The sequence below is a fragment of the Ichthyophthirius multifiliis genome (genome assembly GCF_000220395.1).
Source record: "Ichthyophthirius multifiliis unplaced genomic scaffold scaff_1120509249434, whole genome shotgun sequence".
NCBI classification, from domain to species: domain Eukaryota; phylum Ciliophora; class Oligohymenophorea; order Hymenostomatida; genus Ichthyophthirius; species Ichthyophthirius multifiliis.
Window position 1 is genome coordinate 15,566 of NW_004087716.1, and position 27,506 is coordinate 43,071.

General features: G+C 16.1%; 5 protein-coding genes across 5 annotated transcripts, besides 29 other annotated features; all 5 read right to left on the reverse strand. All coding sequences in view use genetic code 6, as the record gives it.

Annotated features, from left to right (window-relative positions):
- Positions 1–576: 576 nt before the first annotated feature.
- Positions 577–635: a microsatellite.
- A 47-nt stretch (positions 636–682) lies between these two features.
- Positions 683–721: a microsatellite.
- Positions 722–733: 12 nt separating this feature from the next.
- Positions 734–823: a microsatellite.
- A 41-nt stretch (positions 824–864) lies between these two features.
- Positions 865–919: a microsatellite.
- Positions 866–926: a microsatellite.
- Positions 868–901: a microsatellite.
- A 431-nt stretch (positions 927–1,357) lies between the features above and the next one.
- Positions 1,358–1,411: a microsatellite.
- A 645-nt stretch (positions 1,412–2,056) lies between these two features.
- Positions 2,057–2,674, reverse strand: IMG5_003960 (protein kinase domain protein; the record flags this gene model as incomplete). Its single annotated transcript, XM_004039936.1, has 1 exon — positions 2,057–2,674. One exon carries the CDS (start codon positions 2,672–2,674, stop codon positions 2,057–2,059), a length of 618 nt encoding a protein of 205 aa, XP_004039984.1.
- Positions 2,675–2,844: 170 nt separating this feature from the next.
- Positions 2,845–3,481, reverse strand: IMG5_003970 (protein kinase domain protein; the record flags this gene model as incomplete). The annotated part of the gene is made up of 4 exons (XM_004039937.1): positions 2,845–2,936; positions 2,982–3,067; positions 3,185–3,371; positions 3,421–3,481. 4 exons carry the CDS (start codon positions 3,479–3,481, stop codon positions 2,845–2,847), a joined length of 426 nt encoding a protein of 141 aa, XP_004039985.1.
- Positions 3,074–3,118: a microsatellite.
- Positions 3,482–3,554: 73 nt separating the features above from the next.
- Positions 3,555–3,587: a microsatellite.
- Positions 3,588–3,592: 5 nt separating this feature from the next.
- Positions 3,593–3,679: a microsatellite.
- A 438-nt stretch (positions 3,680–4,117) lies between these two features.
- Positions 4,118–4,171: a microsatellite.
- Positions 4,172–4,421: 250 nt separating this feature from the next.
- Positions 4,422–4,470: a microsatellite.
- Positions 4,471–4,762: 292 nt separating this feature from the next.
- IMG5_003980 (MIR domain protein) lies at positions 4,763–6,161 on the reverse strand (the record flags this gene model as incomplete). Its single annotated transcript, XM_004039938.1, has 4 exons — positions 4,763–5,026; positions 5,065–5,275; positions 5,396–5,853; positions 5,943–6,161. 4 exons carry the CDS (start codon positions 6,159–6,161, stop codon positions 4,763–4,765), a joined length of 1,152 nt encoding a protein of 383 aa, XP_004039986.1.
- Positions 5,303–5,389: a microsatellite.
- Positions 5,876–5,927: a microsatellite.
- A 512-nt stretch (positions 6,162–6,673) lies between the features above and the next one.
- On the reverse strand, positions 6,674–7,367 carry IMG5_003990 (MIR domain protein; the record flags this gene model as incomplete). Its single annotated transcript, XM_004039939.1, has 2 exons — positions 6,674–6,913; positions 7,101–7,367. 2 exons carry the CDS (start codon positions 7,365–7,367, stop codon positions 6,674–6,676), a joined length of 507 nt encoding a protein of 168 aa, XP_004039987.1.
- Positions 6,918–7,036: a microsatellite.
- Positions 6,930–7,036: a microsatellite.
- Positions 7,368–12,296: 4,929 nt separating the features above from the next.
- Positions 12,297–14,937, reverse strand: IMG5_004000 (MIR domain protein; the record flags this gene model as incomplete). The annotated part of the gene is made up of 7 exons (XM_004039940.1): positions 12,297–12,663; positions 12,736–13,056; positions 13,091–13,337; positions 13,460–13,874; positions 13,999–14,335; positions 14,379–14,568; positions 14,613–14,937. The coding sequence occupies 7 exons, from the start codon at positions 14,935–14,937 to the stop codon at positions 12,297–12,299; spliced, it is 2,202 nt and encodes a 733-aa protein (XP_004039988.1).
- Positions 12,331–12,401: a microsatellite.
- Positions 14,338–14,370: a microsatellite.
- A 208-nt stretch (positions 14,938–15,145) lies between the features above and the next one.
- Positions 15,146–15,179: a microsatellite.
- A 73-nt stretch (positions 15,180–15,252) lies between these two features.
- Positions 15,253–15,291: a microsatellite.
- Positions 15,292–17,264: 1,973 nt separating this feature from the next.
- Positions 17,265–17,306: a microsatellite.
- A 1,279-nt stretch (positions 17,307–18,585) lies between these two features.
- Positions 18,586–18,641: a microsatellite.
- Positions 18,609–18,643: a microsatellite.
- Positions 18,644–19,064: 421 nt separating this feature from the next.
- Positions 19,065–19,127: a microsatellite.
- Positions 19,128–19,395: 268 nt separating this feature from the next.
- Positions 19,396–19,444: a microsatellite.
- A 309-nt stretch (positions 19,445–19,753) lies between these two features.
- Positions 19,754–19,818: a microsatellite.
- Positions 19,819–20,567: 749 nt separating this feature from the next.
- Positions 20,568–20,614: a microsatellite.
- A 4,438-nt stretch (positions 20,615–25,052) lies between these two features.
- Positions 25,053–25,128: a microsatellite.
- Positions 25,129–26,264: 1,136 nt separating this feature from the next.
- Positions 26,265–26,303: a microsatellite.
- The last annotated feature ends 1,203 nt before the right edge of the window (positions 26,304–27,506 follow it).

Sequence of the window (27,506 nt, forward strand, 5' to 3'; positions counted from 1 at the left end):
TTAAAAATTGATTAATTTATGGTCTTTATTAAATCAATTATTAATTAAATAATTGTTTTCGAATTTCTAATAAATATATTTTGTTATTGTCATTTTATATTATAATTGTATTTAAAGTTCGATGCAAATAAAGCTTTAAATTTGATTAAATACTAAGGTTATTAATTAATTTTTAAAATTCATCAATTAATTATAATTTCGATTCTTAAAAATTTGAAGAATTTTGACATTAAATCTTTTATTCTATAAATTTTTATTAAGAAGTATTATTTTATGAATATATATTTAAAAGTTTATATCCCATATTTTTTATTTATTAAAATTTTTATTATTAATATATTGGTGATTATTAATATTTTTTTTTATTATTATAAATAAAATTTAAATTATTTAAATATAATAATTTTTTGAGAATAAATAAAAAATTTATATTTATATTAAAAAAAAATTATTTTATTAAAATATTAGAAAACTATTGTAAAAATGAAAAATAAAATTAAAAAAAAAAAATTATTATTATTACTTTAATTATATGATTTTTATATAATTTTTAAATTGAAATTATTATTAAAAATATATTATTATATTATTATTATTATTATTATTATTATTATTATTATAATTATATTTATTATATTTTCTATATTTTTCAATTTAATATTATTTCTAATATAAATTAAATATTTTATTTAATAAATTTAATTTTAATTACTAATTTTAAATTTCTTATACAATATATATATTCATATATATATATATATATATATATATATATTTATATATATCATTCTATTTATTATATTTATCTAAATATATATATATAAAAATAATTATTTCGATCTTTATTTATACATGTAATTATAATATTTTTTTATGTTTTATTTTTTTGTATTATTTTTTTATTATTTATTATTTTTATCAATTTTAATCATTTTTAATATTATTTTTTTATTTAATTCATATTTTATCCGATATCAAAGCTCATATTCATAATTTCATTCTTAATTTTTTATTTATTTTTATTTTCCTCATTTATTGAATTATTTACATAAAGGGAGTTTTTCTAGTTTTTATCTTTATTTATAATTTTTTAATAATTTATACTATTGTTTTAGTTATATTATTTTTTTTAAATCCTTTGTGTAGTCTATTTAATTTCATTTTATTATTTTATAACATTTTAATTATAAGCATTTATATTTTAAATTTATATTTAATTTTTTTTTTTATAATTGTTTGTAGTTATCCCTATTTTTGTTTTTAGATTATTATAATTTTATTAGTCCTAATTCTTCTTTTTTTTTACGTTTATTTATTATATGCTTTTAATATTTTAATTTTCTTCTGATGATTCTCTAATATAATATATATAATAAATTAAATATAATTATTTAAAAATAATATATTATTTTTTATCATTTTAAAAATTTTTACTTTTTTTTAATATTATTCTATAAGTAACTATTATTTAATTTAATTTAACTTTAATCATAGCCACTAATAGCTCTTACTTTTTTTTTGTAAAAATAAGTTTATTATATATTATTATTAAAAATATTTACTTTTTCTTTAAATATCTTAATTTGAAAATATCATTTATTATTTTTAATCATTATAATTTTAATTTTATATTCTCTAATAGGATTTGTCTTAATATTATTAAGGATTATAGTCTTATAATTATTATTAATACACTTATAATTAACATTATTTATTTTATTATTATTTATATTACTGTATTACTAATTTTTTATTTTATTATTGTGTGCAATAATTTTTATAATTTTAATTCTCATTACTATGAAATGAATAAGATTTTGCTTTTTGATGATGTTTTTGTTAATTTTAAATACATTTTAAAGGCGATATGTTAATATTATATAAATTTTAAGACGATTAAATATAATTAGTATTATTTAAAGATTAATTTAACTAGTCTTTATTATTATTATTATTATTATTAAATTAAAGTTTAAGACTTAACTAATTTTATATTTTATTACTTTCATTACTTTAAATTATATTTAAATTTTTCTTATCACTTATTATTTTAGCATCATTAATTAATCTATTTAGATAATTATTTGAATATTTTTAATCTTATTATTATTAAAATAATAATAATAATAATAAAAATTTTACCATTATTAGGATTTTTTTTAGGTTCAATTATAGAATTATCGAATTTTGAGGAATTAATATCAGCTTTAGAATGAGTTCCACTATAGAAATGTTTTTTTAAAAGTAAATAATAAGAAGTAGTTATATGATTATGCTTATTTGCTTCCAAAGAATTTATTAAATGTTCTTTATCTATTTAATATTAAACTAACTCTTCTACAATATCATAATCTATAGGAATTTAATTATATCCAATAATAATTCCTGGGGACATTTTATATTCTCTTTTATGTAAATTAAACCATTTATGATTTTTTATTTCTTCGAATTTATATCTTTTTTAAGGATCTACATTTAAAACTTTCTAAAGTAAATCCTTTGCATCATAAGATACAAAATTTGGTATCTAATAATCACCACTTAATATTTTTTTATATAAAGAAGATGTATTTTCATCTTCAAAAGGTAAATAACCACATAATAAAGCAAATAAAATGACACCTGAACTCCATATATCAACCTAAGGACTTTCGTATCTTTTACCAGCAATCATCTTTTTAATTTTTATTATTTATTAATTATTTTATATTTTTTACTTCAGGCGCAGCATAACAAGGAGAACCGCATGCTGTTTTTAATAGTTCATTTTTTTGTAAGTATTAGATAAACCAAAATCTACTATTTTTATATTTGTATTTTCATCTAAAAGTAAATTTTCAGGCTTCAGATCTCTATGAACAACTTATATTTTATGTAAATATTCAATTCCATATATTATTTCTTAAAAAAATTTAGCTGCTTAAATTTCTTTTAATCTAATAAAAAAAAAATAATTTATTATAATATAAATAATATGTTACCTTTAACATTTAACAATATAGTCAAAAACTTCTCCTTGACTACAATATTCCATTGCTAAAAAAATATGAGTAGGTGTTTCGATAATCTAGAAATATATATATATATATATATATATATATATATTTTAAATATATATGAATATAAATTTATTAATAAATATATTCATTTATTAATATTATAAATAATTTAAAATTAATTTAACTTCATATAATTATATTATAGCTGGATGCCTTATTTAATTTAATATAAAAATCTCTCTTTAAACACGTTCAACGTCTGTAACATCAATAATTTTACTTTTTCTAATATTTTTATTGCTACTAATTCTCCTGTAAGTATATGTGTTGCTTATTTTACTTTTCCAAATGCTCCTATACCCATTGTTTTTCCTAACTTTTAAATTTAATTTTACAGATAAATAATCTAAAATATAAATACCTAATGTATAATTTCCTAAATTTTTAGATTTTTTTTCTTTAAAATTTAAATTCGCAGACATTTTTTTTTTGTTTTAAATATTTACTATTATAATGTTTAAATTTATTTTTAGTTGTTTTTTTTAATTATTGATTTTTTTTTTGAATTTTTTTAAATTTTTTTTAAATGATATAATAATAAATTAATATATTTAAATATTTTTAATATAAAATTTATTTTATTTATTAAATATTTAAATAAAAAATTAATATATTTATTATAAAATAAAAAATATTTATTATTATATTATTCATAAAATAATTAGTTATAATATATATATTTAATATTTAATAGAGATGTGTAAAAAAATATATATATATTTATATTATTATAATAATAATATATAAAAGAAAAAAAAAAGAATTATATTTAAACATAAATATTTAAATATAAAATAAAAAAAAAATTAAAAATAAATATATATATATATTTATATAAATATATATATACTTTTTATATTTAATTATATGTTTTATTTTTAAAAATTTAATTTTGTATCAAAATAAATCATTTAAATTTCATATTCTTATTTATAATTTAGTTAATTTCTAAGTTTTTTTTAATATTTTTTTAATTATATCTTTTGATCTTTTATTATAATTATGACTTTATTTAATATATATTTTTCTACAACATTATTTAAGATATCATAATAATTATTATAAAAATTTCATAATAAAAAATTATAAAATATATTATATAGAAAAATTATGATATAAAAGTACTTTCCTTATATTACATTATAAATGATTTTTTTTTTTTTTTTGTGCTGCTTCTTTAATACAAACTATATATCATTTTTCCGGGAAGTATATTTTTATAAATAATAATATATAAATTATGAAAGAAAAGTTTTAAAATTAATTTTGTAAATACGCATATGTTTCTAAAATATTTATTTTTATATTAAATAGACATCTTTTATTATCAATATATTAATACTCCTATATCTAAAGGCTAACTTATTTTATTTTTAATTTTTTATTATTATTTTTGTTTTATTTTTATATTTATACTCTATTTTTATTCATTATATATAATTACTATCTTTATAATAAATAAAAAAATAATAATTATTGTAAAGTGATATATTTTTATTTACAAATTTCTTATATTGTTTTAAATCATATAAAATAAAGAATTAAAAAATATAAAAATATTTTATTTTTGTATATTTCATTTTTATGATTATTAATCACTTTCTTCATCATCAAAATTATTAATATTCTTCAAAGAATCCTAATATTCGTCTTAAAGTTTATCTAAAGCTTAATTAGCCAAATCCAGAGTCATTTTAATTTATTCATGCTTAAAAATAATAAGCTAAAATATATATAAAATAAAATATTACTGATTTCATAATTTCCTTTAATGAATTAACTACTTATTAGTTTTCTTTGACTAGAACACTTTTATTCATACATATAGCTCTATTTATAGGAAACCAACTAATTTCTTTTTATTCTATTTTTTCTGCTACGTAACTTTCAATACCAGTATATTCAGTTTATTTTTTATCTTACAAATAAGCAATATAATATAAATAATTCCACATATAATGATCTTCCTATAAAAAAAGATAAATACAATAATATTAAAAAATACCTTTGTATGAAATTTAAAGTCTTAATTTTTATCTGAATCTTTTTCAATTTCTTCATTAGAAAATCCACAAATAAAACATTTATTTTTGAGATCAGAGTCATAATTTTTAGATTTTTCTCTTAATTCTCCAAACTAATCAATAATAATACCAGAAACAATATTAATCATAACAATCATGAGTAAAATATAATAAATATTATCGAAGAAAAATCTTTTAAATAAAAAAAATAATTATTTAATATATATATATATATATATATATATATATATATATATATATATATATATATATATATACACATATATATATATATTTATATTTATAAATAACCTAGTAAAAAAATATGCAATGTCACTATCTTCTCTATTTCCATCATCTTTTCTAAAACTTTAAAAAAACCCTCCAATACCACCATCATATTTAAAAGATCTATCAATAGCCGTTAATAAGCATTTAAAAGTACTTGCACAATATTCCTCAGGATATGATTCTCTCAACCAATAATAACCGAAAAGTGTGAAAATATACATTAGTACAATAAAAAGGAAATAAGTATACATAATAGCTTTTTTTGGTATCCATACAGACTTTACCACATTTAATAAATCAGGATATCTTACAATAATATCAAATAAATGGAAACAAAAGAAAAATGGATTATAAACAGTTCCAACAATAGCTGTAAGTCCATAAAAAATATAATATAACACATAAAAATCAGAAAATAAATAATAAATAGTCTTTAATAATCTTAAAATATAAATAACTAAATTTATTTAGTCTTTATTCTTTTTATAAATTTAAAATAAGTATATATATATATATATATATATATATATATATATATATATATATATATATAATAATAATTTTTTACTATTCCTTCCCAAGCCTTCATAATTAATAATGGAGCAGTTAATAAAAGAAAATAGGCAACAATAATATTACTTAAAACAATAATTACCGTACCCATAATTCTAATGTTTTTGAAAACATCTAAAAAATATATGAAATAAATAAATAATATGTATTTTATAAAAATATATACTATCTTATATATGAATAACACTATCGTTTCCTTATTGTTATCTATCATAATATATTAAAATAAGAATATTTATAGAAATCGACATTAAAAAAGCAATATCTTTCAAAAGTCCAATATTTTTAGAAATAATATATATTGGCTTAATCTTTTGTAATTAAGAATTTAAATAATAATTGTGTTTCATCACTTTTATTAAATGTTCTGACTATTACATTAAAGATGTCACTTTTCCTTTTACAGATATTCTATTAGCATTATTATTAAACTTTATTTTTGATTATTTATCTAAATCTTTACAAAAATAAGGTTAATAAAAGTAAGTTTTTTCTAATTAGTTTTCTGTTTATCCATCTATATTATTATAAAAAGAAATAAATAATAATAAAAAAAAAAACAACTATCAGATTCTCTAAGAACTTCAATATGAAGAAGATTTTATTAAAAAAACTTAAAGCTTAATCAATTAATTCATCTCTAACTTTTTTTATTTTTCTTTTAATAATTCGAAATCATCTTATTATTTATTTTGAACGAAGTCAATTCCTTTTTTAATATTCTCTTCAGCAACTTCTTTAATTCCAATAAAAATACTATAACATAGTTTAACTAAGTCTGAAACTATATTATGTTTAAGTAAATTCTTTTATAAAGGCTCTTTTTTTTCTTTTTTTTAAATTCTAATTTTCCTAATCATCTTCATTGATTTCTTTAAAAGTACTTAATAAAATAAACAAATTAAATCCAGTTTCTATTATAAAACTACATTTATTATTATGTTCTTCATTTCCGATAATTGGTTCCTATTTAATAAGAAAAAATATTAATAATATTAATAATATTAATAATATAAATAATATTAATAATAATAATAATAATAATAATAATAATAATAAAATTAATTATAATAATAATAATCATAATAAATATATTATTTATTAAATTTTGATAATATATATTATTATATATATATATATATATACTAAATACAAAATGATTAAATAGATCTTTATTATAATTTCCTTTACCAATTATTATATATTAATTATAAATATCTGTAATATTCCTTTTAATAACATCGATATTTAATGTTTTCATCATTTTAGCTGCAATATCATCATCTTTTTATCTAGCTTCTAATAAAGAAATTAAAGTAATTGAGCATTTGTATTTAAGCTTCGCTATTTCCCATTTAGGTAAATCTTCTATTTCATTTTTATCAGAATAATTTTACAGTTATTCATCTAACATAGTCATTGATATTAATACTTATTATTTCTTTTTTTTAAAATCTATATATTAATATCATCGATTATTTCATCAATACCCAATAAAGAAGAAGCTAAATCCAAGAAATTATCCTATATAAGTGCATATTAATTTTCCTTACAAGGCCCTTGAATATATTCAGTCAATGTATCAAAACACTAAGTCATATTTTTAATATAATTAACTCTTTTTCTAATAAAATAATTATTCAAAAGCTCAATAATAGCCTCAATAAGGTCATAATTGTGATAATTTTAAGTCTATAATCTCATATACTTTTACAAATCTAAATAGTGACCTTCCGCACATAATTATAAAAACCTCAAAACATTAAAAATAATATCGTCCTATTCTTAAAACATGTAAACCTTTCCTTATAAGTCATCATTTTATGAATTTTAAGCATCTCTTTTTAGCCTCGCACTTTCTTCCGACAGTTATTAATGAAGTCTTCTAAAAAATACTTCTGAAGACGTAAAATTCATAAAATATTAATAAATAGACTTCTAAACTTCCTTATTTCCATCCTCTAACAACCTAATACCAAATTTAATCAAGTGGTTAAATAGATAATTGCTCATTTTAACATTAGTATAGTCTGAAAGGAGACTCAAAACCATATAAGTAGCACCATTTTAACTCAAAAAATTTTAATTATTTTCCATTTCTTCTTTTATCATCTCGTCTTTTTTCTATTCGTCATCTTCTTTTTCCACATCTTCAGTCCTTATATCAATAAAATCACCCAAAATTTCAATTATTAGCTTAAAAGTGTCCATAGACTCATTTTCAGTATATGATTTGCGCAAATACTAAATTATTTTTTTAAATATTTCAGTTTTGCTAACAATTTCATTCACTATGGGAGTTTTTTTGAATAACTTTTCGACATTTTCTAGTGCTTAAGCAAATATTTTGTGCTCTATAGTGATGAATTCTTGGAGATTTTTTGAGTTTAAAAATCTGTCTAAAAATATGTCCCATAATTTTTGCCATATTTAATCTTCGGATTATAAATTATTGAATTACTATTGTTTATATTGTTTATTTATTTAATTTTTATTTTTATTACTTTTATTTCTTCTTGATCATCATCTGTAAACGATTATTTTCTCATCAAATTTAATACATTTCCAATTTTATTAAAATGATTTAGTAAATTGTCTTTTTCTTTTATTGATTTGGTATTTTTTCTTATATCTATTGACTAAACCTTTTATTTTTCGGTTAAATTCTTATGTTCATTCTCCTCTTCGAGTTTTATTTTATTACCGTCAATCAAAGAAATAAATACTTACCATCTTTATTAGCATTTTTCAACGAAAATTTAAGCTTTTGTGTCTTCTTAAGGAAGCCCGAAAATATTTTTCTAATTAACAACTTCGATTAATTTATGAATTTCATAATTAATGTCAAAATCTTCCGAATTTTCTTTGTTTTCTTTATTTTCATTTTTATTTGAATTTCCTTAAAAGCTGGAACTTTTTTAATTAATAAAGGCGATTTTATACGAACATAGTACAAAAATAAACTAATTAAAATATTCATAAAATTCCGGCAAAAAAAAAACGAATTTTAAATTCGAATAATTTCGAATCTAATATAAGAAACAAAAAATTTAATATGACGATTAAATTCGTCCGATATTTTCTCACTTTCTAAAAAAGTATAATATATAAACAGAAGTAAAGGCATTTTTATATAAGTTATTTCCTTAGGATTTATATTAAATGATTATTTATTTAAATTATTCTCATTTAATAATTATTAAAAGCTGCTACTTTATTACGAGCTACTAACAAAAGAATTATTCTAGTTTAAATTAAATTATTCGTTACTTTTTATAGAAAATCCATCTTCACTGCTCAGAAGTTAAAATATGTATTTCAAGCTTAAATGAGACCTTAATTTTTACTCACTCATATACATTCCTTCTTTTCCAATAGTCGTAAAAGCTAACATTTTAATCAATTAAGAATGATAAAGGTATGGTTCGTCTTTATAGTGTTAATTTTTAGCTTTATGGTATTCTGGTTGGAAGCAAAAAACTTATTCATTATTGTTGCCATCTTTAGGGTTTTTTAAATAAAGGAGATGTTATTTATATTTTGCGTCTAAAAAAAGATTCAAAATAATTTTTTGATTTTAAATCAAATGCTCGTCTTTAACTTTCTAAATTAAAATAAAGAAATCTAAAAATTTAGCCTATCTTCCATTATTTATAATCAGATTAATAAATTCATCCATAGCAATATGTTACTTTTCTAAGCTAAATTTTTTTATTATCCCTAAAAATCTCACAAAAAAGTCCTTCCACACCCAAATCCAAAGGCAAAGCTTAAGAAATCGCCACTAAATATTCACTCAAAAGCATCTAATTAGTAGTATTATTTTTAACAAAATTCTTCAAAAATCCAAAACAAGTTTCAAAAAGAACCCTTAGTTTATCACAATGAAGTACTTCTGAGCCTTATTGACTTCTCAAATTTTCCTACTCTATTAAAAAATAAACACTATCTTTCACCAAATTAATAGCTTATTTATACGCCCCATTATGCTATAAAATTTGCTATCTAATATTATCAATTTCATCGCCTGTAAATTCTTCGTTTTTTCCATAAGTAATTTCCCCTTGTTCATTTAAACTATTCTTTTTTAGCAAAATATCTCTAAAAAATGTCAAATCTTAACATGTTTATTATAATTATTCCATATTGTTATTAATTTTCAAATTCTGCATCCAAATTTCACTCTCATCGACATTTTTCGATAAAGCTTTTATATGTTTTTTCGAGCACTCTAAAATCCGCTAATTTTCATGATCAAATAAAATCAATAAATTAGATGCCAACTAAGCGAATTCTTACCTCTAGTTATAAAATCTAGAAAGTACATACAAAATCTACTTCTCCATTTAATAATTTTAAGTAAACGAAAACAACACAACCAAAAGTGGGAAAATCTAATACTCTAATGCATTATTAATACTCACAATTTCAAAAAAACCGCCCTAAATTTTCTAACTATTAAAGTGTTTTTCATAAGCTGGATATTCATCCACTGCAGTTCCTGTTTATAGTACATTAGGTAAAAATAATTCGACATTATCTTCTATTTTTCTTTTGAATTCATAAAGAATTTCCATTTTATTTTATGTACTAAGTTGCTAATTTTTATTACTAAGCTTTTAATGAAGATTAGAGCATTTTTCAGTAACAAAGTTATAGAATAAATACTGCAAACGATTTATCATAAAATCTTGTTTATAATTAATATATTATTTAATTATTTCACAGATTTCGGTTTTTATTTTAAATTCTATATCATCGACATTATCACTTAAATATTTCTATAGTATTTTTTTCAATACATCTGTCTATTTCAAAAAGTTATCCGATAAAGAAATATCATCAGAAATTATGTCTAATTTTGAGGCTTTTTTTTCTTTTTCTTATTCTGTTTTTCCTACTATTTTAACGCATTAAACACATTTATCATTTCTAATCCTTTCCCTATCAATCCTTTAAAACAATTGAAGAATTTCTTTCCTTATTCTTATATTTTATTTTAGTTATTTTTATTGTCATTTCTTTTCTAAATTAGGACTCTTCTAGCTTCTGGAAAAGTCTTATCGAATTCCAATATAGGCATTATATTGCATAAAATTGTAAAAAATTATGCTTTTTGGTTTTCCTTTAATTTCATCATTTCGTTATGAATATCATATTTCCCAAAATCTATTAATAAACGGATCATTTTTATAATTTCTAACGTTAAATTATTATATATATCAGTATATTATTTCGTTTAAATTTAAATTGGCTATTTTTCATTTCCTGAGTATATTTATGATATTATTAATGATTTTTATTCAATATATTATAGAAGTTTTTGTTTTATTTAATCAATATCCTACTCTTGCTCATTATTTTATTCATCGTTTCCTTATTTTCCTTTAAATTCTGATTTAAATTCACGACAAATTTATGGAAATTATTAAATTCTTTTCGGTTCTTAATCGACATAAACCTACATATTACATAAAAAATAAATATATATATTTTATTTTTTTCACCTTTTTTATTAATTAACATATAATAGCTTTTGTGTCTATATTTTTAAAACTACTATCAGTAATAATTTCAATTAAACTTTAAAATGAAAAATTATTTTGTACAAATTTTTTCCATGTATTGTTTCTTGAATTACACATACTTGCATAAAATTTTATTTAATCACTAATAATATTTAATAACTCAATGTCATTTTTTTTTTAATTACTATTAATTATTTTTTTTATAATTTAAAAAAATATACACAAATTATTTTTTTTAAAAAAAAAAACTAACCCAAATGCTAATAATCCATAATTTTATTCATCTTAAGAAATTTCTTTTTTATTAATAACATTTTCATTTACAACTTTATAAGAATTATTTTTTTATCCTATTTCAGTAAGTTTTCTAATTTCGTTCTTATTTACATTAATAATAAGATTTTTTTATACACTCGTAATTTTAAGAAGACAATTATTATCATACAAAGCTTCCTAATTTTCCCAAATGAGATTTTTATAGATATTTTCTTGATTAATATTAACACCCTATTCATACAAAGTGGAACTAAACGACAAGAAGTTTAACAATTCTCTTTTTTTATTGAATTCTTAAGTATCTATAAGTAACAAACAGAAAAAAGTGATCATATCCCATTCAAATTTGATATTGCAATTTTAATACAAGCAAATTTATTCAGAGAATTTCTCATATTTTTGATTATATAAAATTTATAATTATAATTTTTTTAATAAATTTAAGCAGCTTAAGGATCATCATCACAACTATTATTATCAATTAGTTTTTTGATATAACTGCATTTCTATGATAGTTTTAATTTTATTTTTTTGAGTATAAACTATCAACAATAAATGCATTATCTATTTTTTAGAAAAATATAAATATAGATATATATATAAATATTTATATATATATATATATATATATATATATATATATATATATAATTAATTTCAATATTACTAAAATTACTATTATCTTTTATATTTGTTTAAACATCATTTTATTAAGTACTTACTTTATTTAAAGTATATAATAGTCCTTCGTAATTTTTAATAATTGATAAAATGCAATCCATAGCTCCGTAAATATATTTAGACTACATAGCAAATAAAGGTAAGTAATTTTTAGTTTTTTCTTGATTTTTTTGATTATCTAAACATATACTTGATAAAAGCTTATATATTAAAGCACATGTTTTTTATTTTCTACTTATTGGTTATTCTTATAAATCAATACCAATATCTTAAAAAATATAATACAAAAAAAAAAAAAAATACATTATATATTTATTAATTAATAAATAGTAACTTTTTTTTAAAGCTGAATCGTTAATACTTGTTGAAATAAGATTATTATTTTTATAATCGTTTCCTTTATCTATATTTTTAATTGAAATTAAGTCTTCTATTTTAGGAAAAGAAATTGCTAATAAATAGACTAAAAGTTCAATAAAGAACTACTCACGGAGTACATTTTAAATGAAAGTATTAATTGCACCATATTCCTAATCTACATATAAATATGAAAGTAATTTATTGTGACAGAATAAATTTAAATCATCTAAACATTTATCTAATCTGGTAATTTTGAGTTCGAATCTTTTTTATTCTTATTAATATTAATTTTTCTTACTTTTTATATTTTCTATAAACTTACAAATAATTTTAATTTTAAATTTAATAATAAAAAAAAAAAAAGAATACTTTAGGATTTAAAAATTTAAATGTTTTTTTAATTGTTTTTCTACATTATAATAAAAATTGAGTCATTCTAACTTCATTAGAATTTGCCTTTGCTAATTTAAAAACATTTTCTTCTTTTTTTGTAGTTGAAAAAGCAGGATAAATCTACTTTTAAGTCAAATCTTAATTATTATCATCTAAAAAATCCTAAGCATAACTCATAAAAACATCTCCAAGTTCATTGAAATCAGCAGTTTTAAGCCAATATTCAAGATTATCTAAAAAAAATATTAAAAAACTAAAATAAATAAAAAATAACCTTATTAAATATCTTTATCTGAAGTAGACATTCTAAAGAAGGAATCTTTTTGCAAATACTTAGTAGTATTTTTAGAATTTCTAGAACTTAAAGTTGAATATATTAATTCAAATTTAAACAAAGAAGCTTTTTCGATATCCTTTTACAAAACCAAACATCTGCTTTTTTCGTCAGTTTCGACTTCATTTGTACCTTTCATTACGCTTCCTAAACTCAAATACATATTTGTGGTTAAATGTCGTAATTTATACATATTTTCCCACTTCACTATTCCTCCATATTGCATATTTTCGGATTCAACAACAAACATACCATTTGAATTTCCTATAAATTTCTTGTATTTTTCTGTTTATTCGCATCCTTCAAATTTCAAATAATAATGTTCTTCATCTAATTCTTAATTATAGATAATTGACTAAGATAAGCCTTATGTATTATTTTTTTTTTTTCCATTATTTATATCCAATTCAAACATTTTTTAAGCAATTAAATTCAACTTATTTTAATTTTAACAAAAAAAATATTATTTTTTATTTTACATCTTCTTCTGAATAATTAATCCATATTATATCACAAACACTTAATAATCCAGATTTTTCATCATTATATTCACTAAAAATTTTTAATTTCCATTAAGATTTTTTATCAGTTGATATATTAACTTCCTTTTTTTTAAAACCATTTTAATTTTGGGGTTCTCCAATATCTTTAGAAGCATGTAAATAAGGATCTCCCATATTATTCCTCTAATCTTTTGTGCTTATAATATAGACAGTATCTGAATCATAAATTTACCCTTAACTTTCTTATTAATAACTAAAACAAGGCTATATTCTAAAAGAAGTTTCATCAGAATATTCTTCTGAAAGCGAAACTCTTTTTTTTATTTTTTATTTTTTTATTTTTATTTTATTTTTACTGAAAGTCGCTTTCGATTTCAGATAAATTTGTTTAATCATAATATAAGTATTTATTTGAATTTACATGCAAAAATTATATAGTTTATCCATATAAAACTGGAGTTCCTTTAAGTTTTTCATATTAATCATAATTAGAAGATACTTCTTCTTCCATTAATTTTATTTGTTTTGGAATTAATTATCTAGCCTCTATTTATATTTTTCTATTTTTCTTATTATTTTTATTTTATTACCTCTCTTGCTTTATTGTAATTGATTTTGCTTAAATTCATCTTTTTGTTTTTCCTATATTTTTTAAACGTATTATTATTTAGTTTTTATATATTCTTTATTCTGGAATGGAGGATATATTTTAAATAAACCGCTTGTAAAATTACCATCCTTTTTCATTTATTATACTTATTTTAATCTTATTTTATATTTCGTAAATCCTTCTGCTGTGGCATAAAATTCTTCGTTTTGCTCGTTTTCAAAACATAAATATATACTACAGCCGAAATGAAGAATATTTCTAGAACAAGCATTTTATTTAAATTGATCGTAATCAATATCAGCCATTTTTATATTTTTTATTTTTTAAATTTATAATTAAATATTTATTTTATATATAACATAAAGATTAATAGTATTTTTTTTTAAAAAAAATAATATATATATATATATATTATTATTCTTTTACTTTATTTATTATATTATATAAATATATATATTTAAAGGTTAATTATTATTATTATTATTATTTATTTTTTAAAAAGTAATTATTTATAAATTTATATATATAAAAAATTAATAATATAAAATCAAGAAATATACAATTAGCCATATAAAAAAAATATTTTATCTTGAATAAATAATAATTTTATTTGAAGTTTTTTAAATAAATAATATAAAATTAACATAAATAGTAGAAAAAAGACTAAATTATAAGTAATACAATAATATATATATATATATAAATTTAAATTATTTTTATTTCAAAATTCATGTGAATCAAAATAAATATTACTTGCTTTTTAATACTCTTTTCCTTAAGCAGCTTTTAAACTTTCTTAAAATTCAAAATCTTTTGATTAAAAAAATTTAAAAAGTAATAATAAATATAAGTTGAAAAACCCATCGAATCTTCTTCAAATTTAAACTTTTTGTTCTTTTTCTATTCTTTTTTAATTCCTAGTTCATTTAATTATTTATAAGATTAATCAAATTCTGAGCTTTAATCAAATTATATAGTTTTTTGATTTGCATTGGATTACTATGTAAGAGTAGTAAGTTTTTATTTTTGCTATTGAGAATCAATAATGAATCCGCTTTCACCATACATTTTTTGATGAGAGTTTTATTTAGAGCTTTCAATATTACTTCTAATATCATGTAGAATTTCTTCTACTTCCATCTTTTTTTTATTAGCTAAGTAAAAAATATAAAAATAAATGTACTTCAGGCATACTTTCGAGTGCTTAAATAGTATAATTAATTCCAATTTTTTTCATTTATAAATTCAATTAACTTTCTAGATTATTCAAAATTCTGTTTTTTTCAGCCTTATCAAAATTTCCTTTTCCTTTACTTTCAACAATTTAAAGTATTTATTTTTCTTCTTCATAATAATTATTCCATTTATTTTCGCCATCTTATGCTGTTTAAAATGAATTATCTTAATTTTCTTCATCTTTACTTAAATTTTCTTATATTTCATATCTTTTTTACAATACTTCGATTGCAGCAGGGTTATTCTTTTTTTTAAAAAAATTTAAAATTTTAATTATTATTATTTTATATACTAATTTAAGTAATAAGGATTGTTGCTGTTATTAACTTTTTTCCATTTTTTATATATTTTCTTGTGTATTTTAATCTTTCTATATTTACATTTCATTTTCAAATTATTAAATATATAATTAATTTTATTCTTTTTATTCTTCTTATATTTCTTTTACTTAAACCTGTTAAACAATCACGGGTCGATCTTTTATAACTTCAATTTTCTTTTAATATAAAAAAAAAAAAATTAAAAAATCATAAGATTATTTACGTCATGTAATTCATTCATAGCTTACATTAAATTTAAAATTCTTTCTTCATAAAATTACACATAATTATCTTTTTTTCTTTTTCAATTTAAATATTTTCAAATTCCTTTAATTTTTATTAAATATTGGCCTAAACTTACATTTATTCATCTTTATTTTTTTCTAATAAAATCTATAATTTTTCAACTATATTTTCATTTTATTTTTCAGCCATTTATTTCTACATAAAAAAGTCTCTTTCTTATTATAATTATTAAGCAAAAACCATATTTTACATAATAGCATAATCAGGGTGGTTTATATTAATGGGCAACATATTTACATGTCTTCTTTTCATATGTGCATCTAAATAATCTTCATTTTAAAAATACTATATTTTAAAAAATTATTTATTCTATTTTTTTTAATTAAATATTTATATTTACTTTATCTGTACATATATGGCATTTGTAGTTTGGCTTTGATTTTAAAAATGCTTTGTATTTTTAAAGAGCTTCTTTTTTCAAATTGATTTCTTGTTTTAAATGCTCAATTTATTTTTTACTTTTTTTCAATAATAATTTATCATTTTCAGCTTTTTTATATATTTAATCTATTTCTCCTTCTGTTTCCTTTGTTAAATTGCATAAATAATCTTATGTATAATCAAAATATTATAAACTCATTTAACATGTTTGCATTAATTTTAAAAGAATTTCAGGTTTTAATTTTATATATTCTTCCTCTGTTATATGCGAATTTAAAAGATTTGGTAATTGGCTTTCAATAGAATCAATTTGATTAGAATTTTACATTAATTATACATCTAAATTATCTATAAATCTCCAATTTATTTACTGATATTTTTAATACATATTTTATTTAAAAATATATTTATTTTTATTAAAGATAAATTTAAATACAGTACTTGTATACAGTAATTTATATACAGGAAAAAAAATATATAGAAGAGAAAAATTATATGCAAAGAAATATATTATTAAATTAAATAAATTTTTATATTTAAATTTTCTTACCAATTTTAATAATAATAAAAAAAATAAAGTTCAGACATCCTATATTAGACATATTTTGACCTAAGTCACATATTTAGAATTTAAAAAGTATATATTTATGGATAAGATATTTTATTTGTATTTACTATTATAATCAATATTTTATTAATTTTTAAATAATTTTAAATTATAGATAGAAAGAATTTAAAAAATTCAAAAAACACAAAAGGAATAACGAAACTTCTAAAAAAAAGGGCCAAAATTCTAAATATAAGAATTCTAAAATCTGGAATATACTTTTTTTTTTTTATAAAATGCATTTTGCAATATAGCATGTAACAAAAAAGTATGAAAAATTTATTTAATCGCTTTTCTATTAAAAAAAAAGTTTTCAAATTTAGACAACCAAATCGAAACTCAATATTTTTTCAAACTATTAATTTTTTGTTTTCATATTTAAAAATTTAAATTTCTACTTTTAATATTTCAATTTTATACACCGAAAATTTCATAATTTTAAAAAAATATGAAAAAATAGTTATTAATAAATCTTAATATAAAAATAAAAGTTTAAATTTTAATTTAAATATAAAAATAAATTATAATAAATAATTTAATATATGTAAAGTAAGTAGTCTAATTAATATAGATAAAAAATAATTTAAATATATAAATAAAAAAATAAAAAAATAAATATAAATACTTATTAAAATATTTTTTCATTATATTAAATATACGAAACAAATCAATTAAAAGTTATAATAAAAGTTATTATACGAAGTGTGGCAATTTTAATATGAAATTAGGGCAGGATATATTTTTATGATTAATTTTTATTTTATTTTTTAAATAAATTTAAAATGTAAATATATATTACAAAAAAATATCTAAAAAATAAGATATAATATAAATATTTCAATAATAAATAGAGATGAAATTAATAATAAATTAAAATGATTCTATTTTATATATAAATATAAACAACGCTAATTAATAATCATAGATAAGATAGGCATCTAAACTTAAAATTTAAAAAAATTACAATTATATATTTAAATATCAAATGTACTCTATATATATACCTTTCTGCTTCAAAGCTATTTTAAATATATTTTAAGTAATAATAGACATAATTAAAACATAGAGATAAAAAATAATAGAATATAAATAATATTTATTTATATATAAATATATTATAAAATGAATTATATAAATATCTATTATATTAAATATTTATTAATTTATAATATTTATTGAAAAAAAAAAAAAATTTAAAAATTATATATAATATAATGTTAACATATAAAAATATAATTTATATTAATAAAATTAATTAATGTATTAATACTTAAATATTTAAAATAGAAAAGTTTAAATCATTAAATATAAATTTTATAATTTAATTTTTAAATTTATAATAATTATTATTCAAATATTTATATATTATATTATAAAATAAAAATGATGTATTTTAAAAATGGTAATATATTTAAATAAAAAAAATAAGATTGATTTAATAATATTAATGTATACTATTTAAAAAATTTAATAATTTAATTGTTTAAACAATACATAATATATATAGTTATATAATAAAAACATAATTAATTGTTAACAAAAATTTGTAAATTTTAAAAATTAAAAATATTAGTAGTGAAAGTAAATTAAATTAAATTAAATTAAATTAAATTAAATTAAATTAAATTAAATTAAATTAAATTAACTTTTTTTTAATTTATATTTAATTAGTTTTAGTTTAATTATTTCTAAAATAATAATTTATTATTAATAAATCTTTTCTTATAATAATATTAAAAAAATATTAATTTTTTGTATTATTAAAATATAAAGTGTATAATAATTTATTTATAATCTTAATTATTTTTTAAAATTATTTATATTTTTTACAAAATATATTCAATTTATGTTTATTTTTTAAGGTAATTATGTATTATCTTTATTTTTTTTATATCTATATATTTTTTTTTACTTTATTATTTATTTATTTTTATTATAATTATTTATTTTATTATTTATTTAAATAAAATATACACTATTTATTTTAAGTAATTTAAATTTTGAATATATATATTTTTTTTTTTTAATTGAGATTAGAAAAGATGTATAAAAAATTAAAAAAAAAATTTACACATTCTATTATATGCCAATAATTCTTTGAATCAATAATTATTAAATAAAATAATAATAAGTATTAAAATAATTTATTTAATAATTTTTTATTATAACTTTTTTAATTAATCTATTAATAACCCAAAATAGTTATCTCAGTGTAATGAATTTTGATAGATTTAAGATTTTAATTTTGTTAAACTTTTTAGGAATTTTTTTAAATCTAAACTTAAATTAAAAATTTAAATTAATATAAATAATATAATTTAAATAAAAAATATAAAAAAAAAAATTATTATTTATATAAAATTTAATATATTATATATCTTTATATATATTCAAATGCATAAATGTATAAATATTTCATAATTTTTAATTTTCTAAAAATTAAAAATAATATAACATAAATATATATATTTTGATATAAATTAAATTATTAAGTAAATTTATGAATTAATTATATTATATATTCATCAAATAATATAAAAAATATAAATAATATGTTTTAATTTTTATTTTCTTTATATTGCAACTATTATTAAAAATAAGGATTAAAAAATGTTCAGTATATAGTAAACATTAAATAAATTTGCATAATATACATATAATACTATATTTCATTATTTTTTAATAGTATAAATATATTATGTAATATCTCATTTATAATATAAATAAATTTTAATTATAAAAATAATTAAATAAACTAAAAAATTATATATATATGAAAAAAAAATCATATTAATTTTTTTAATACTAGCAAAGTAAAGTTAAAAAAGACATAAATATTTTTAACTAGTTATAGATATAAAAATATAATGTTAATAAAAATTATTTAAAATTAAATGTTAAATATAAAAAATTATGTATATAGGTTAAAATAAATATATAAAAATGATTTTATAAAAACATTAATTGAATTATTGATTGAAAATAGTATTTATTTATTTGTCAAATAAATATTATTTTATAATTAGAAATTCAAAAATAATAAAATTTAAATTAACATATATTTTTAAAATAATCTAAATTCTTATATTTATTTATTTATTTATTTATTTATTTATTTATTTATTTATTTATGTATGCATATTTTTATTTTATTAAAAAAGATAAAAATTTTATATTATTCAAATATGTTTTAAATTTAATAATCTTTAATAAATTATTACAATTAATTAGATCATTCTTATTTAAAATAATTATAAAATCTTTATTCTGAAGAAGATCTTATTTTTATTATTAAATTACCTAGACAAGATAAAACCTATTTTATCGATAAAATTGGTTTAATTACTTTTCCAGAAGATATTGATAAATTAGTTATATAAATAGATCGATAAAATTAATTTGAATAATAATTAGATATTGAAAGATGTTTAATGGAAATTTCTAAATATACATCATTTATTAATAAATGCATTAATTTGAAGAAATTTTAATTTTCAGTATCTTATTAATAATAATTTATGGATTTTTGTGACCTTATATTTTATTCATTAGAATGCAGATAAATAGAAGAAATTTCTTTAAAAATAGAAGGCTTAAATAAATGTAAAAACATTTTATCTAAAATATTAAAATCATTAAAAAATTTTAAATAAATACTAAAGAAATTAAGTATAGAATTTAATGATATATTTTTAAATGAGGAAACATTTATAAATCTTTTTTTATTAATAAAAAATGCTCCTTTACTATAATAAATCGATTTCAAATTAAATTCAAGTTACTAAGTTCAAATGTAAATGCTTTATTTATTTTCTTAAATATTTAAAACAGTACCTTTTCTTAAAAGCTTAAGTATATAAATAAGTAATGTTAGATTTTAGAGAGATTCAGAAGTTTTTGATGTATCTTAATTTTCTAATTATTTACAAGAAATAAAATTAGATTTTTCTAATTCATCATAATTCGATAATACTTTCATTTGTAATATTTTAAATATAAACTAGGACACTTTAAAATATGTTTCATTAGTTGTTAATAATTAAAATTCTATTGAAGACATTTTAGTTGCTTTATTCAATATTAAAAATCTTATAAAAATAAAATTCTAATGTGTTAACTATTTAGCTTAAGATTAATATAATATGCTGAGAAATTTTATTTGCAAAAAATCCTCTCTTTTAAACGTCTTTATTAATCTTAATTAATAAATTGATTTTCTTTATGATAGAAGTATTAAAATATTTAAAAATCTACCTTCTCTGCTTATATATGAAGAAATATCAGATGTAAAATTTAAAAAAACCGATAAATAAAAACGAATTATTGAATTCTTTGTTAAAAGATTTATTATATGGAGAAGAAATTATATTTATTCTATTTTATTAATCAAATAAACTAGAAAAAACACAAAAAATTTCTTAATAAAGAAATTTTATAAGATTTGCTTTTAGAATTTAACACTTATGATAATTTAGATTAGTTAATTGAAGATAAATATAAATGAAATATAAAAAATTAGATTGATTTAAATTATTTAAATTTTATTATTATAAATCAAATAATATACTAAATTATTTTTATAAAAATTAATAATATAAAAAAGAAAATCAAATCTTTTTCAAAAATTCATTATTTAAAACAAAAATAAAATAATATTTATATAAAATAAATAAAGGAAAAAAATATTTATAATTAAAAATAAATATATTTAACAAAATGGATATTGTAAACGCAGATTTATTTGCTACTAAAGTATATAGAAAATGCTTTAAATAAATTTATGGAAAAAAAGTTACTTCACATAACGAATAAGATAATTAAAAGTTCGAATAATGTCTTGACGACTATTTTGAAGCATATGATTTATTTGTTGAATCATATTTCTAAAGATTTAATCAATTCCCATAAGCAAAAGCATTCGATTGGAAAGAATAATTGAAATGAGAATTTTTTTTATATTAAATTTAAGGACTTGTATAATATATTTATAAAGATATGTTTTATAAATGTATTTTTTTACAAATATAAATTATATATTATTTTTAAATATTATTAATAAAATTAAATTTTCAATTTTATTTGATGGTAGTAAATAAATAATATCAATTATAACTTATAAGTTTTAAAATTTATAGAAATAATAAATTAAGAAATGAAGGCATATTTTTAATATAAAATAAGAATCTCAATAAAAATTTATGCAAATAAAATAAATTAAATTAAATTTTTTATTATATAAAAATAAAAAATTATCATTTTAATATTACATATATGAAAAAAATTAGTTAATATAAATATAAATATGGTAATAAAAATAATGCAACTTATTAAAAATAATATAAATAAAAACAATATATATTATCTTAAATTAAAATATGGTTAATTTTTTTTTTCATTCAGCATTATATTTACAATCTAAAATAATATTTAGCTCTTATTAACTAAATTTAATAGCTAATTGACTAAATTCATCTAATTAATCTTAATTAGGATTTGTATTTTAAGGTAATGATTAGTAAAGTGAAATCAAATAATTTTTTAAATTAGATATAAAAAGGTAAAACAACTAAGCATCAAAATTTTTATTATACTAAATTTTATTATTATTAAAATCGTCATATAGAACTGTATCAATATTATTACATAAAATATCTTTAGTTTTAAATTTTTTAACTTTTTATTTTTTTCCATTTTTCGAAGTCCTTTAATTATCCAGGTTTAAGTTTAGGCTAAATATTTATATAAATAAAATAGTTTCCCAGCTGAAATTTTTGGAATATTATTCAATTTCTATGCATATAAAAGATTTAATCTATTAATTAACAAATAAATGAGGAATTAATTTTGAAGCCAAAGCTTAATTTTCTTCAAATTTTATTTTAAAATTCTATCCAAAAACGATTTCTAAATTTTTAATATTTGTTTCGATTTCAAATTAAATTGTGTTTCGGGGATTATTTAATGGTATAAATCCATAAAACTCTAAAAAATGTAAATTATTATAATTGCCATAAGTAATAAATATTTATTCATTTTTTTAATATTATTTAGAAGCCTTTAAAATGTATTATTATCTTATTTCATCATAATAAAAATATTTAAAATGATCTAAATTTTACATAAAATTATGATTAACAAAATCATATAAAGGCACCAAAGTTCCTAATTCAGAATTAGGATCATATTAATTTTAAAAATATAAAGTTCTAGATTCGATAAGTGCAATACATTAGTAAAATTAATCTTCTTTAATTAAAATTTATATATTATTTTAATCTAAATAAGATTAAATTTTTTCCAACTATTCTTTAATTCTATTTTTTTTAGTTGAATATTTTAAAAATAATTCTTATCGTAAATACTTAAAATGAAATTAATCCCAAGTAATAATATTTAAATATTTTTATGGTATATTTTAAAAATATATATAAAATTCATTTTATTTATTATCCTTTTCTAAATACAAATACAAAGCAAATATACATATTTTTTATATATTATAGTTTTCATATAAATCTTTAAAATATTAATGTTTTTTTATTGCATGAGAAAAATATATAAAAAGCTTCTAAGGAATCGATAATATTTCTTCATCCTTTTAAATATTTTCATTTGCAATAATGCATTTTCCAAAGTTTTCTAAGATATCTATTCTTACTTTTAAAGACGAATAATCGATATTATGATTGTTTAAAAAGTCTTAAAATTATAACATTTTGACTTTTTATATTTAATTTAATTTTTATATTTTTATAAATATGTTTATCTTTATTTTTACATGTTAATAATTTAAGTATTTTTATTCAAATAAATTATTAATAAAAAAACAAATTACTTTTAATAAAATGATGCAGTAAAAGTATAATTTTGCTCTAAAACAAATTTTCATTTTTGAAAATTTTCACAAAAGGAAAATTTATATTATCTGTATTCGTAATATATTAGCATTATATAAAAAATATATATTTATATTATAATATTAAAGCATTTAAATTTAATTTATATTATTTATATAAAAATTATAATTTAAATAGTATATAAGAATATATTATAAATATTTTTAATTTAAAATTTACATTAAGAAACAAATTTAATTCATTGTTATCTTAATTCTAATTATTAATAAATTTAGATTTATCTTTAATTTTCAATTTTAATTATGTTGAGATCAAACATATATCAACTTAATTATATATACTTATTTAAATTAATAAATTATTTTAATTTATTGAATTTTATGGATATTATAAAATGAAATATATTATTAATTATATTTAAGATAAGATTTTAAAAAATTAAATAATTTTGATTTATAAAATCTTTATAATTTTCAAACTATTAAAAGAAAAAATTAATTAAAGGATATGAAAATATAAGATAAAAATATTTATTTTAATTTCAATTCTGCGTTTTTTTTTAAAAAAAAATTGTAATTATCTTATATAATTATAATTATTTTTAAAAAATTTAGTTTTTGAATCTAAAAAAATATATATGCAATAAATAAACAAAATATTATATAAAATTATTAAATATATCGATTATGTTAAAGAATTAAATTTAAAAACATAATATAAATAAAATATAAATATAAATATAAATATAAATATAAATATAAATATAATTAATAAGAATAAATTAAATATTTTTAAAATTCGTTTATTATGGATTTAAAACAGGATATAATATATAAATAAAATTTTTTATATAATTTAAGTAAAAATAATTACATTTAAATATTTTTTTTTATCTTCGTAATTCTCATATTTTATTATTCTAAAGATTAATATCATCTATTTTATTTAATTAATTTATATTTTATAAGCTTCCTAAGCTTTTTAAATCTTATAAATCAAGACTATTGCTTTAAAAGTCTATAAAATTAAAGTTTTTATCATTAATTATTTAAGAAAGATTATCTTTACTTTAAATAGGGCTTTAATTTTGTGACTTTTTATTATTATTATAAAAATAATTTTAATTTTAACTATCATTATATAAAAAATTGTTTAATTAAATTATTGGGTTAGAGAAAAATTAATCATTATTAATAATTTCTTACTCATTATTTTACTTTTTTTAATATATATTTTTATCTTATTAATTTTTATGAATTACTACTTAGTTTTTTTTTAAACATAAATTATCATATGCACAAACATGCTTAAATATTTTTTCAAATACATTAAGATTTTGTTTATTCATATTTTATTATATATATTATTTCTAATCTAAACTTAATTATTTCTGTTCTTAATTTATTTATAAAGGTTTCTATACTATACTACTTAAAATATTAAAATCTGTATTTTTTATAACATTTGATAATAAATCTATTTTATTTGTTTCACAACCATTATTTTAACTTATTTAATTACAATTTTATTTACATAAAATAAGCTTTTCCTTTTTTTATTTTAATATGAGTTTAAATAAAATATTCATAAGATTTTTTAACTTTATAATTTTTTTCTTATACTTATTGTTAGTCTTATTTTATTGTTTCCATTTTTTAATTTTCAGATTTTTATACATATTACTCTTAGTCAAATAAATCTTATTACATTTAATTAAAATTATTTATTTTGTTTTCAAATTATGATATGTTTGAAAAGCAATAGGATAGTAACAAATAAACGTTATCTTTTTTATCTTATTAATTTATTCTTAAAAAAAATATATATATATAATTAAAAGTGTTATTAACAAAAATTTTATTATTTAATTATATACTTAATTTAATTGAATTAGTTATATAAAACTTTTCCTTATGTTTATTATTTTTATAGATTTTGATTTATAGATTAGATTTATAAATTTTATTAAAATATTTACTATTTTATTTTTTAAAATTCATCATCTAAATTTTATTTTTGATTGTAAAAAGTTTAATTATCATAATTTAAATAACTAAATTAATCAAATTAATTAAATTAACTATATTATTCATTATTCTAATTTTAAGATTTAATTTTTTTTCTAATGGTTGTATTTTAGGATTATTTTTTTTTCTTTTAATTTAATTAAGTAAGATGCTATTTTTATTATAAAATAACAAATATTAAATAATAAAAGTATTTTTTACTTTTTTCCTTTTTGAAATAATTTATGTCGTAATTCTGTTTCATTATTTTCATTTCTTATTTTATGGAAATCATACATATTTAACTTTTTTATATAAAAAATTAACCCCTAAATATTTTATATTTGAAAAATATATTACTTATCTTATAAAAGAAGAAAAATTATTGTGTTTAAAATATTTAGGCAATATACTATTTGAGAATTCATTTGTATTTTTAATTACAAAAGATAAACCATCTTGATTCCAATTTATTATATTTTAGTTGCTTTTATCCTTTGTTTTTATATTTAAAAAAATTATTAAATAAAAATAATTTATAAATAAAGGATAACTTCAACCATATCATGTAATTTTAATAAAAATGTTGGAACTGCATTTTTTATTTTTTTCTTTATTCTTTCATTTTTAATATAACAAAAAATATTAACAATTTTTGATAAAACAATAATAATTTAATATAAAAACGTATAAATTAAATAATTTTATATATATAGTTAAAAATATGATGCATATATAATATAAAAACCATCTTAAAAAATGACTTTTGGGATTTTTTCACATATTTTATATTAAATTTTATTCATTACATTAAGCAAATTAATGTATCACGAATTATTCATAAATACAAAAATTAATTTTTTATAAAAATAAATAAGATAAAAGCCTTTTTGATTGAGTTTTTTTAAAAAATAAAAAAAGCAATACGTACGAAGAAGTAATATAAAAATATTAAACTTTAATACATCTAAATAAAAAGAATAAATATAGAAAATTTATTTAAATAAAAAGAATTTACTCCCTCCATCTTATTATTAAAATTAAAATAAACAATTAAAGTATAAAACATTAAAAAAAAAAAATTAAATTTAAACTAAAAAAATAAAATAATTTATTTTATATTTAAGAAAAATAAAAATCGTCATAAAATATTAATACGAG